Consider the following 12,544-nt stretch of genomic DNA (forward strand, 5'->3'; position numbering starts at 1 on the left):
TATCTACTCGTTTTCCGTTCTACTCCAAAGGACCACTCCTATTGAAACTAGTTGTCGATGATATTGCCTTTACCTGGAACCCCTGAGTTAGTGTTTATATTTAAGATATGGCGGAGTGACAGACTGAGCGCCGTCCAGTAAATCTTGCCTATATATAAAACTACGAAATATATTCAGAGTTACTACGTGAGTACTTACTCGCTTAGCGGATGGTGTCTTTGGCGGAGGGGACAGATCACGCAAAACTGTCAATAGGATAATAAACCAAAGAACTATTATCAATCACTCAATCAGCGCCCTTTATATTAAAAGTAAAACCAAATAGTCGTGTTCACCAGGAATATGAAATAGACACTCCGAACTAATCAAACAATTTTTTTTCCGAAAAATGATTTCAACCCAGGAAATGCAAAATTTTAAAATTGGATCCTGCGATATTATTTTTCAGCTAGTTAATTAGTTAATTAGTTAATTAGCTTGACGAGACAAAACTTTTAGTACCATTCATAGTATGTAAAAACTCTCAGAATAAAGTACAATAAATAATTTTAACAAAATGTATACACATTTTGGTGGTCATCTTGAATCACGATGACCATGACTTGACTATAATAACCACAGGGCACACCTGGGCACAGCTCCCTACCTATTATATATTTACTCACGGCACACATTTGTGTGATTGTTATCATGGCTAAAGTTACAACATCTGATAAAGTGAACACACACAATACTATTACTAAAAACAACGTGCTTATGCTACCTAATAACTAACTGCAATTAGAATTTCAAAGTTGCACATTTTTTCGTCGCCTCGCGTAATCAAGCTGGTAACTTACTTTATAGAAATAGTTTACGTATCCTGGCATGACTGCATTCTTACTGATACTCCTTATACTATTATTTCGGTTTGCTAAATAACTAATAAGCCTAAGGATTCAATATGTGTTTTTGATGCGAAACCCCACACGATTGAACAAAAATTCAAATGCGATTGTATGAAACTATGAAACAACTGTAAGTGTAAAAGCAGTAATCACTTTCAGTGGTAAATGCCATTTTATTCTATACATAATATAAATACCCATGTCCCATGTACCTGCAACAGTGCAACCTGGACATTTTGACTTTTATAATACCTTCCGGGAATTATATCCACTAAAAGTCTCGGACACTGAGAGCTGATAATTTGCCGATATATCCCGCAAGGGAAGCCAAGGTATTATCAGCATAGACCTCAGACTGGCTGGCGGCAAGTTGTAAAACAAATAACACTGGCGTTCTATATATTAGACACTATATTGTATCATGCGCACGTATCGGATTACACCCCTTCCAATTCGGAACCGGAAAATATTATAATACATAATACCTCCGGTTCTTCGGGCCGCAAATTCCCTCCAGCAAGCTGTCGGGAATTATCAAGCGGAGCCCGAAGAGCCGAAGGCATTATTATATTATAATACCTTCCGGGAATTATATCCACTAAAAGTCTCCGACACTGAGAGCTGATAATTTGCCGATATATCCCGCAAGGGAAGCCAAGGTATTATCAGCATAGACCTCAGACTGGCTGGCGGCAAGTTGTAAAATATAATAATGCCTTCGGCTCTTCGGGTTCCGCTTGATAATTCCCGACAGCTTGCTGGAGGGAATTTGCGGCCCGAAGAACCGGAGGTATTATGTATTATAATATTTTCCGGTTCCGATTAGGAAGGGGTGTAATCCGATACGTGCGCATGATACAATATAGTGTCTAATATATAGAACGCCAGTGTTATTTGTTTTACAACTTGCCGCCAGCCAGTCTGAGGTCTATGCTGATAATACTTTCGCTTCCCTTGCGGGATATATCGGCAAATTATCAGCTCTCAGTGTCCGAGACTTTTAGTGGATATAATTCCCGGAAGGTATTATAAAATATCATGCCCGCGCGTTCCCTCCAGCAAGCTGTCGGGAATTATCGCGCTCAGCACTCAGTGGCGGAGATATTAATATTATAGTATTATAGCGGCAATGTGTTTCGATCACCAGTTCAGCTTTTCATTTTAGATTACCGGTACCCCAAGAAAGCGTGCCTCCGTCGACCGTTATGCGGCCTATTTTAGTTCCCGCAATGTTCATATTGCGACGTCCATTTTGGGGTAATTTATCCGTTGGTTACTGAACACCTGAAGTTGAACACCATGTAGTGAGTTTTCTTTAGGTTAATTAGTATAGGGGTACAGGCCATTGCTGTCAACCCATTTTATTTTTATAACTATAAGGAGGAATGTGATTTGTGGTACTGGTAGCTTGGATTGCACTTACCTGGGGACCTCAGGCTATCATGTTCATAAATAGAGATTCGGCGTAATGACAGGCTGAGCGCGGCCCAGTAACGATTTCACTTTTTCTTCCGTATTCCCTCTAAGTTAGAGAGTCTAACATGATAATATTTGCGTCGTCGGCATATAATATGAACTTATCTAAGTTGGATATATTAGGAAGATCATACTTGATGTATATGACAAATTAAATGCAGTATAACTATAAAGGGACCAAGAATCGAGCCCTTTAAGGAATCACCCCGTATTACTATTAAATCACCCTAGGGGCTAGGGCTCGAGCTGAGTCAGTTAATAACGAACTATTGGCGCGGTCGCTCAAATAAGATTCGAGCCATTTTTGTGCAAGGCGCCAAGGCCTCTTACTATAGGAGTTTACCTGAGGTTACTGGGCCGCGCTCAGCCTGTCATTCCGCCAAATCTTTATTGTTAATGAACATAATAGCCTGGGGTCCTCAGGTAAACCTGAGGACCCCAGGCTATTAATATTATATTTATGTTCAAATATGTTCATAATCAATAGAGATTTGGCGGAATGACAGGCTGAGCGCCGCCCAGTAAGTATAAGTATGAAGTAGGACTAGGAGTATGGATCAGTAGCACAGCGATTTGTTTACTGTGAAGTGATTGAAGTATGGTATTGGTATTTTAGGCGTTTAGTAGGACATGTTCACATGACATTCCGGGTCTAAAACCATATTGACTTTTAAAAATTAAGCCATTTGAGTCTAAGAAACCAAGGATCCTGGATCCTGGAATGCATAATTTTTTCGTAGATCTTGGAGAAGGAGCTCAGTATTGATATGGGCCTATAGTTCGTAACGTCAGTTTTCAGGCCTCCTTTGTGGACTGGTATTACACGGGCAGTCTTGAGAGAGCTTGGGAATACTCCGTGTTGGAAGGAGGAGTTTATTATCTCAGCGACCGCGCCAGTAAAGTTAAGTTTAACTATACTATATATTATTAAACAATATTGTGCCTTTTAAACATAAATGTTATACGAAATATTTGTTTAACAGGAGCTTTTAAATAACATGTGTAAATCTTCTTCAGTGCAGTGAGACTATCACCTGCTACACAGACGGGTCAGGTACTGACTCCGGAAGTGGGACTGGTTATCACCACTGACAACAACAAGACCACTCTAGACGAAAATTCTTCAAATATTCCAGCACATTGTACTGTTTATCAGACAGAACTCACCGCTATCTGAGAGACTTTAATACGAAAAGTGATACAGTATATTGCACTGATGGCGAAAGTTAGTTTCGTGTGGTTATCGGTTACAATTCATATCACTAAAAACATAAAAACATATCTTCTGCATCATCAAACACATTTTTGCCTAATAAACTATAAAAAGCACCGGAAATAAGTGTCAAATACTTGCAATCTGATTAAAAAGCAAACTTAAACCAACATTCGTGTGATATGAATTCAATGAAAAAGGTCACTGATACCTTAATACCCTCTGAAGATTTTATAAGTTTGTTTAAATATTGTCTTTACCGTGACAATTGCTTTAAGATTTAAATCTTGTAACGAAAATAATCAGAATACTGCTGATATTACGAATACAACGACTGTTTTTTGTTTAATTCAAAAACGAGAAGGTAAATTGTTTGTATTTTGTAATAAACCATTCGTATTTTTTTTAAATAAGGCCTGAAATAGTAAATAGAAATTCGTAAAAATATTGATTGTTGATTTAAAACTCGGTAAAGTCTGTCTTTACCTTTCAGCTCAATATCAAAACAGACTTCACAGATCGAAGTTTTATTATCTGGCAAAAAAATATCACTGCTAATATCTCTAATCTAATAATGTGTGTAACGTTAAATTATCCCACGATCTACCAAACTATTTTGCGGATTCCAGAGAAGACCCGATTTCTGCTTAGGGGTCGTTCACATATTACGTTATCGCTTTTTAGGAAATTGTTACCCCCCCCCCCCCTCCGTAATCAGTTTTACACACTAGCAATCATTTGGAACCCCCTCCCCCCTCCGCTGATTACGTAATATGTGAACGACCCCTTACCGAACTGCAAACTTGTTGAAAACAATTCCAAACTTGGCCCTCTTTATATAAACAGCGAGTAACAAACTAAAAACAGAACAGCAAGTTACTTAATTTACATGACTGTCACCATTTGTATGAGTTACTGTATCTGAGCACGTCAAAAGTCTTTTTAGGTTCTATAAAGTGTGAACCTCACAGCTCTTTCAAATATTGCCTAAAACTTCAAGTCAAAACTTAATCCTACATCACAAGGAAAATATAAGCAACACATTATCTAATATCTACACAACTGTCCTCTAATTTTACAAAGGTAACAAAATATCAAAGTTCTTTATAGTTTAAAGACTACATCCGCGAAATATATAATTGCATCTGAAAAATTAAAACCTAATAATCAACCGTCTGTAGCGATCTAAAACTTAAAGCTTGGAATATCAGCTCTGAGAAGTGGGTCCTGCCACTAACAATTACTTGAGGTCACATGATTCACTGCTTGTTGAACTCTTATAAGTTGAGATGCGAATAAAAACTATGCACGTGCAAACAAATTCCCGATGTGCGAGTCAACACGTTGCACGTGCAAACAAATCCATGTTAATCGTAGTAGTTCTCCCCCCGGTCCTCGTCGTAGTCCGAACACATGGTGTCCTCCATATGGACGTCCGTAATCAAGTTGTTGTCCTCCACTCCTCCGAATTTGTTGTAACCAAACATGTTCAGGACCTTGAGGAAATGAGATGTTAATGTTATGAACATATAATAATATATTCTTAGACCCTTCCAACCCCACCCACTTAACAATTAATCAAATAATCAACTTATAAAATCTCTGAGATTATTGAAGATCGCATCCTTATCTAGTCGTTCTGGACATTCGGCCTAATATATATATATATAAATATAAGTGCTTGTACGGTTAGCACATGTTTTAGATTTATAGGAGACTTGAAAGAATTAATAAATTTATCTTTTAGGTTGGTTGGATGATTTTAACGTATCTTATATCCTGGTTTACTTATACTCCCGTTTTATTGTACAGGGAGGGGGGGGGGGATCGATATGAAACACGGCGGTGGTATAAGACCCAACGTATGTAACGTTACTTCCCCCCCCCCCCCCCCCCCCTGTATAACTTATACTCCCGTTTAATTGTATAACTTAAACTCCCTCCTCCCTCCCAAATCGTTGTGCAATAACTCACCACGTGTCGTTTGTATACGAGCATGACCACACCCACCACAACAAATGCCAGGAGTACTGTACCAACAAACGTGTAGGCGACCGTCTTCCAAAGAGATGTCTTGCCGTCTCCCTCACCTGGTCATTATGTGGAGTTATTGTTCCTGAGTCAGTCGAAAACTATATCTAGATAAGTGTTCGAGAAAGTAATGCCGTAGTATATACATATTACATTACACTGGAGCTTACACAGTGTAATTTCAGTGTAATCTCCTCCAGTCTGCGCCGCGTACGTTTATATAGGCGCGCGGCACAGATTGGAGGAAATTACACTGTGTAAGCTCGATCCAGTGTAATGTAATATGTATGTACTACGGCTTAACAACGAACTGAAAGAAAAGAGGGTGGTTGGATGAGTTTAGTGTGGACGTTGTCTTCTAGAGATACAGGAATATAATGTAAAATTACATGCCCAGATATTGGTGTGACAAATGACTGCTGAAAACAGTAAAACTGCAAATAAACATGGTTGAAAACATGACATTGTCGGACAATCTTAAGTTCCGACCAGTTGTATGATACCTACATTCCACCGTTCAATTCAGCTCTATTATTAACCATGCAGAGTATACCTATGGACTGGACATGGTAATTGAAGAAACGCTGGTCAATTGTTATTCTAAACGGATGATGAATACGAAAATGTCGTCCGGTTAAGAAATTGCCGGATGAGCTTTGCAAGCATAACAGCAGTGAAGATAAAGCGAGAACAAAAACAAACTAGAGTTGTCAAACTAGAGTTGTCAAACTAGAGTTGTCAAACTAGAGTTGTCAAACTAGAGTTGTCAAACTAGAGTTGTCAAACTAGAGTTGTCAAACTAGAGTTGTCAAACTAGAGTTGTCAAACTAGAGTTGTCAAACTAGAGTTGTCAAACTAGAGTTGTCAAACTAGAGTTGTCAAACTAGAGTTGTCAAACTAGAGTTGTCAAACTAATTTAGCAACTAGTTTGGCAACTTAGCTAAGGGATTAGCTCATCAAAAGGTAAGTATCATGCGCTGGTGTATTTGCTTACCACTTTTACTTATAGCACTAGGCCCTTTCTCATTGTTACCATCGCCTGGACACAGGCAAAGGTTCATAATTTATGTGCTGGTTTATTACAGCGATTTCTGATATGTAAATGATATAATATATATTACATAGTTAATATGTGACTCGGAGTTTAAACTCCCAGAAGGTCCTAATAGTTAACAAGAATTATTGAAATCCTTTTTTGTATATTTGTACTTTATTTCTTATTTATCTATTTTAATTTATTCTGTTTATCCCTTTTAATTACAGTAAAATAAAAAAATACTTACCACCTATCGAGTAGTCGTATCCAGTAGTCATATTTATCTCTGAAACATCGTTTGGTGAACAAAATGTAAAGGAGACTTGTATCGTTAAAAAAGTGATAAAATCTTCAAACGGCGGGTCAAGTGTCAACCGAAGGAATAAAACAGTGTCTCTCACACTATTTAGTTAATTACTAAGTGATTACACTGATTAGTGAGTACTTACTGTTTTGGACCTGTACGCCAGGTTTGTGTACACAGTTCTTGTGCCACAGCTGCCATGATTGATCTACAACAGCGTACTCCATCAGTGCATCTGAAGCAATTTTACATTTAAACTAGTTTCTCTTGGGAAATTTCAAGGAAAGTTACTTTCACCGGAATTTAGAGGAAAGCTATTTCTTTGGTGATGCAATTAAAACAAATTGCTTGACTTGATTGTGTAACAACAACAAAAAATATGATGAAAAAGGTAGACCGATTTTGTGGGATGTCAACGAAAAAAGAGATAATGAATAAGATATGAACCGAAGCAGTTGAGAACGTCGTATTTGTTCATAAGCTCCACCTCCTTGACACACTCGTCACTGCATTGGTTCTGAACTTGTGGCATCTGAAAAGCGTTAACACGATCAATCTTAAGTTGCAATGCTATAAAAGAACAACAATTGGTATATTTAGGTTTCAAGGACATTTCCTATTTTAGAAGTGGACAACATAACAGTATAACAATTTTCAAAATCATGATTCAACTTACGAAGCCCTTGAAACAAGGATTGGAGTTAAGGTCAAGCCGTTCCTGTTCAGCCTCGTATACTATAACTCTTGGTCCACAGTGTTCCAGATCAGAGTTAGTTAAGCACATCATCTCAAATACCATTTTTGCTGTAAATTAACGGATTAAATTTTGGGTGCAAGAAAAATATAGAAATTTATTAAGGAACACTTTCTCTTCGAATTAAAATAGGAAAAACTATAAAGAGATGATTGATAAATTCTCTGGAGAAAAACTCACCCTCTTCAGGCAAAAACACCGTACAATTGTCCTTGATTCCAGCTAATTCAGGTCCACACTCGGTACAATGGTTATTAAGCTTTGACATCACTAACCTGAAAAGAAGAGGTTCACTTTTTAGGTCTAATATTTCATATAGCTACATAAGAATAACAAATAACAATAGTACAACATAAACACGTTCAACAACCTGCATCATGACTTACAAGCTGTATAATAACAAACCATATGATAAGTGAAAACTTACAGCAGATCCTCGTTGATTTTTATTTCTGCCGTTGAATTTCGGCACTGGTTGATATTCTTGAACTTCTTACAGGACTTGTTGATATTCTGCATGTCTAACAGATACGAGGTCTGAAAGTTTAAAGATTGGTTAATCTATACCAATAATCTCAAGATGTGTGTGTCAAGAAAACAGTATGCTGGCAGCTGGGGGCTGTTTTTTTCGGTATAGTGCCGACAAAACTCTGAAGACTGAAGAAGCCAAATCGTTAAGTTTTTTAAAATCGGCCGATGGGAAGTGGTATGTACACCTCCCCTAATTAAATTTTGGTAAATAATCAGATAATTTGGCAGTAGCGCCAGGAGCATCTATCGAAAGGGGCACTCAGAATTAAATTTACTCTTATGAGTTATAAATCAAGAGGCTTGCATATAAAGAACATATTGACATGGGTGCAGAGTTGAGTCTGTACGGAACCTAGTAGTTTCAGTTCCTTGTTTAACTTTATGCGGCCGGTTTCGGCGTTGTGCATGCATATTTTTGCACCGTTTTAACTTTTGCACCGTTTATACTTATGCATTTCAACTGCGATAATGAAATCCAAGCCGTAGGCACGGGTTACACTAGTTCTAATAATAAAACCACCGCCAACATCCAAATTTCCGATTAACGTTATTCGTATTTCGTGCCTCACGGCTCACCGTGAGGCACGAAATACGAATAACGTTAATCGGAAATTTGCCCTCACGATGGATATGACGACTCGTCACCAGCTGCATCGATCGACCACGCGCACGCGTCGATCGCGCGGACGCGCGCGCATATAATACGTATCACGTGATTGAATAGCGCGGATATGGTATTAATCTAGTCTTCGCGCGCCACTGTTTTGAAGCAATAATTTAATTAACTGTGTCATTAGTAGATCTTTTAGGACAAGAATTGTAAAGATGTCGCTCAAGTTCGGATGGAACATGGTGCAACTGTTAGATCCGTGCAGAAATTATCATCGCTAAATTATACTGTTCGGCGAAGACTACCGAAGAGAGGAACCCCTAAAAAGGGTACCATTTATACCATAGTTTGGTAGGTAACAGCTGTCTTCCAATTTTGAGATTTCAGCCCAACTGGGATCCGAACTCATAACAACATGGCCAGTAGACAATGGCAGCGACCAACTTAGTCCTGCTAACTGATAATGTCTGTATTTGAATGGGCGACATCTTTACAATTCTGAGAATAAACATTCTTACAATTTCGCTTACTATTTTGCTAGAACACCTCGAATTTGTCAGAAGGTTGCAAAGGGATTTTGTGGCGAATACACTGAGCCACACTAAAAGACACTGGATACATCTCTCATTGCAAACAGCTGCTGAGTAAATAAGTATCTTGTAACCGGAATATCGGCAAAGTTTAAAACAAATAATTATGCACTTGGAGGGGGGGGGGGGGGCCGGGGGGGCGTTCTTTAAAACATATAAGTTATACGGAATGTTTATAAAGCAGTTCAGCTTTCAAAATACATGTGTAAATCGACTGCAGCAAATAATGCAGTTAAGATTCAGTGATGCTCATCAAGTTGTCTGGTTGGGCATTGTCAACCTTGTAACGAGGAGTAGGGAAGGACCGGCAACGAAGAAATAAGAAGAGACGTAGTCAAGATATGGACGACAAGACGGGAGATCACGTGATGCCCTAAATCCCTAATGGCAATAAACTGAGACTATATATTTATATGTCCAAATTGATAGAAGTGTTTGCTATTTTTTACTCTTTTTAGTTTTACCCTTTATTATATTTACTATTGTGCATGTTATAACATATCCAACATATTGCATTTCAAGTCTTGCTCGATGTAAATAATCTCCTCGCTGCAATTATTATTTCATTACAAGCGGGCCACAAATGGGGGCAAGATAGGAGAGAAAATTTGGGGCGTACCACAAATGTGCCACAAATGTGCCACAAATGTGCCACAAATGTGCCACAAATATTGAGAATACATCGCCTCGAATTAGAGTCATTTATTCATCGAATCAACTTTATCAATTTCGGGGTATCCGCTGGTCAATAACATTGCTTGAGCTATCCGAATACAACTGCTATGACATACTTTTCGGTCAGAATCTAAAGTATCCAGTTTTTAAACTATACGGTTCCAAACGAATGCAACTTTTCTTACAAATTTTCTATTAAATTTAAGTCAATTTGTTTAAGTTATCTAATGATTAATAATTTGAATATTACTTTTGTAAAAATCTCTAACTGAAACTATTTGCAAAATGTTGTCTGCTACAGGATTAAACGGAATATAAATATTCTGCATGTAATTTAATTTAAAAAACGGGTATATTTTATACGCGTGGGACAAGTTTCCAAATAAAGAAACGGCACTGCCAGTTTATAATCGGCTCAAGTAAGTAGAGTAAGTAAGAACTTGAAATATGCATGGAATCAGAATGGATCAAATACAGTAGTTGATTGTTTTATTTAAATCTTTAAGACTTTCTAAAGAGACTTTCTATAAAGAGACTCACTAAAATAGGAATTATAATACTCATTGTACTGTATTGGAACATTTGAATTTATCAAAAGCAAGAACAATAATTCAACATGGAAAATTACCATAGCAATGTTTACCACCTCTGTTACATTTATCTAGATCACAAGACGATTATAATACACTTGAATGTATTGGCACGAGTTCTGAGTGGAAGCTCAACGGAACGAAGCAGAGGTCAGTTGAACAAAGTAAGAGTTAAGAACACATGTGCTCTAACATGGATATTGGATATAACTGGTTTCCCCAATCATATAGTACAGTCAAATTCTGTTTACTTGTGCCTGCCCTAACCAGTCTGAGCATTTTTCCAATGTAAACATTCTTTGTCGCCATTGTTTTTATATGGACACGTTCATTTGAGTTTGACGATATCGGTAAACAAAAAAATAGCGTTTTCCGATGATAGTGGCTTAATTTTGGTATTTATTAATCTAGCATGTTCAAAAATGTGACAAAATTAACATTTTGTGCCTCAACAATGTAAATTTAATGCGGAAAACTGGCTGCTATATTTCTTGTATTAATCAATTCCAACCATAATAAGAATGTCGATGTGAACAAAAAATTATCAAACTTTTAAAACAACTTATGTGACGAAATTTACATTGCTTGCCTTATTTTGAAGTTCACGATAATCTCTATTAGAATTCAATATAACTTTATCATCATGAAGATGTCGATAAACTAGTTTATCTTCCAGCAAGGAGCAAACAGAGTTATAATATTTTTGGTGACAAAATTAACCTATTTTCTACCATGTTTTGATGTTTCAATTGTGACACTGTAAACATATTACTACCACATACAAATTTATGTGACTGGTGCGTGGTTGTAATAGTGTTGATTGATCCAGTATGTAATATAGGGTGTTCAAGCTGGTATATCAATATTTTCTCAATTTCACACATGTTCAGATATCATCAAGAGTATGTGACAAAGTAAATTTATTTGTGCCTTCTGTGTGTTATTTGCTTGTGACTATATGATAATATAACAATTCCCAGCACTTCCAGGTCATCAAGTTATCCTACACTACTCAGCATTGCTTATCAGGGTGCCCTAAACATTCCTCATATATTTTCTTAAATGTGTGACGGAGTAAACCTTGGCGCATCATTTAACGAAAAAAGTCGTAAAATATGTAGGTAATGGTCATATAATGTCAGAGGCACATATTAGGTGCGGTAAAAAAATCGAAATTATGCGGTACCGCACCCGACTATAAAGGTAAAATGTGCGGTAAGTTGCGGTAAATTTTTACCAATTATGCGGCAAATGTGCGGCGATTTTTTCGAAATTTGTGCAGGAATTGTGCGGTTTTCTTTTGCATTTTCTCAAGGACTTTGGAAATTCTAAACGTATAACCGCCGCTCTTATCAAAAATAGGTCTGTTTATGTGTTACTGAGGGTGTAGTTCTTTACTAAGACCATGATTGAACCTATATTGAGATTCAGTTATCTGAGAACAGTGACTTAGAGTAATCAGATGATGTGGTGAAGTTACGAATGATAACTGATAAACTATAATCAAAGTATGGTAACGACGAGGGTTTCATAACGGCCTGGGTCACGGTCCCGAAAGGGCCTGGGTCACGGTCCGAAAGGGCCTGGATCACGGTCCCGAAAGGGCCTGGGTAACGGTCCCGAAAGGGCCTGGGTCACGGTCCCAAAAGGGCCTGGGTCACGGTCCCAAAAGGGCTTGGATAACGGTCCCGAAAGGGCCTGGGTCAGGGTCCCGAAAATGCCTGTGTCACGTGGTAACTGGGTCACGTGGCCTAGGTATGAGTTCCAAAAGGGCCTGGGTCACGGTCCCGAAAGGGCCTGAATCACGGTCCTAAAAGGGCCTGGGTCAGGGTCCCGAAAGGGCTGAG

At 38.0% G+C, this 12,544-nt stretch overlaps 1 protein-coding gene across 1 annotated transcript in view; it reads right to left on the minus strand.

Moving 5' to 3' along the window:
- Positions 1-4,849: 4,849 nt before the first annotated feature.
- Positions 4,850-12,544, minus strand: part of LOC134818392 (uncharacterized) — a 34,721-nt gene continuing 27,026 nt past the window's right edge. The window contains exons 11-19 of the mRNA XM_063827918.1: positions 8,129-8,238; positions 7,882-7,976; positions 7,624-7,751; positions 7,395-7,479; positions 7,093-7,182; positions 6,891-6,929; positions 6,602-6,646; positions 5,551-5,666; positions 4,850-5,072 (exon numbers count right to left, since the gene is read on the minus strand). Of these exons, the coding sequence (XP_063683988.1) occupies positions 4,944-5,072; positions 5,551-5,666; positions 6,602-6,646; positions 6,891-6,929; positions 7,093-7,182; positions 7,395-7,479; positions 7,624-7,751; positions 7,882-7,976; positions 8,129-8,238 (837 nt within the window). The 3' untranslated portion in view covers positions 4,850-4,943. The remainder of the gene's footprint in view (positions 5,073-5,550; positions 5,667-6,601; positions 6,647-6,890; positions 6,930-7,092; positions 7,183-7,394; positions 7,480-7,623; positions 7,752-7,881; positions 7,977-8,128; positions 8,239-12,544) is intronic.

This window comes from Bolinopsis microptera, chromosome 7, assembly GCF_026151205.1.
Source record: "Bolinopsis microptera isolate Bmic1 chromosome 7, MBARI_Bmic_1.0, whole genome shotgun sequence".
NCBI lineage: Eukaryota > Metazoa > Ctenophora > Tentaculata > Lobata > Bolinopsidae > Bolinopsis > Bolinopsis microptera.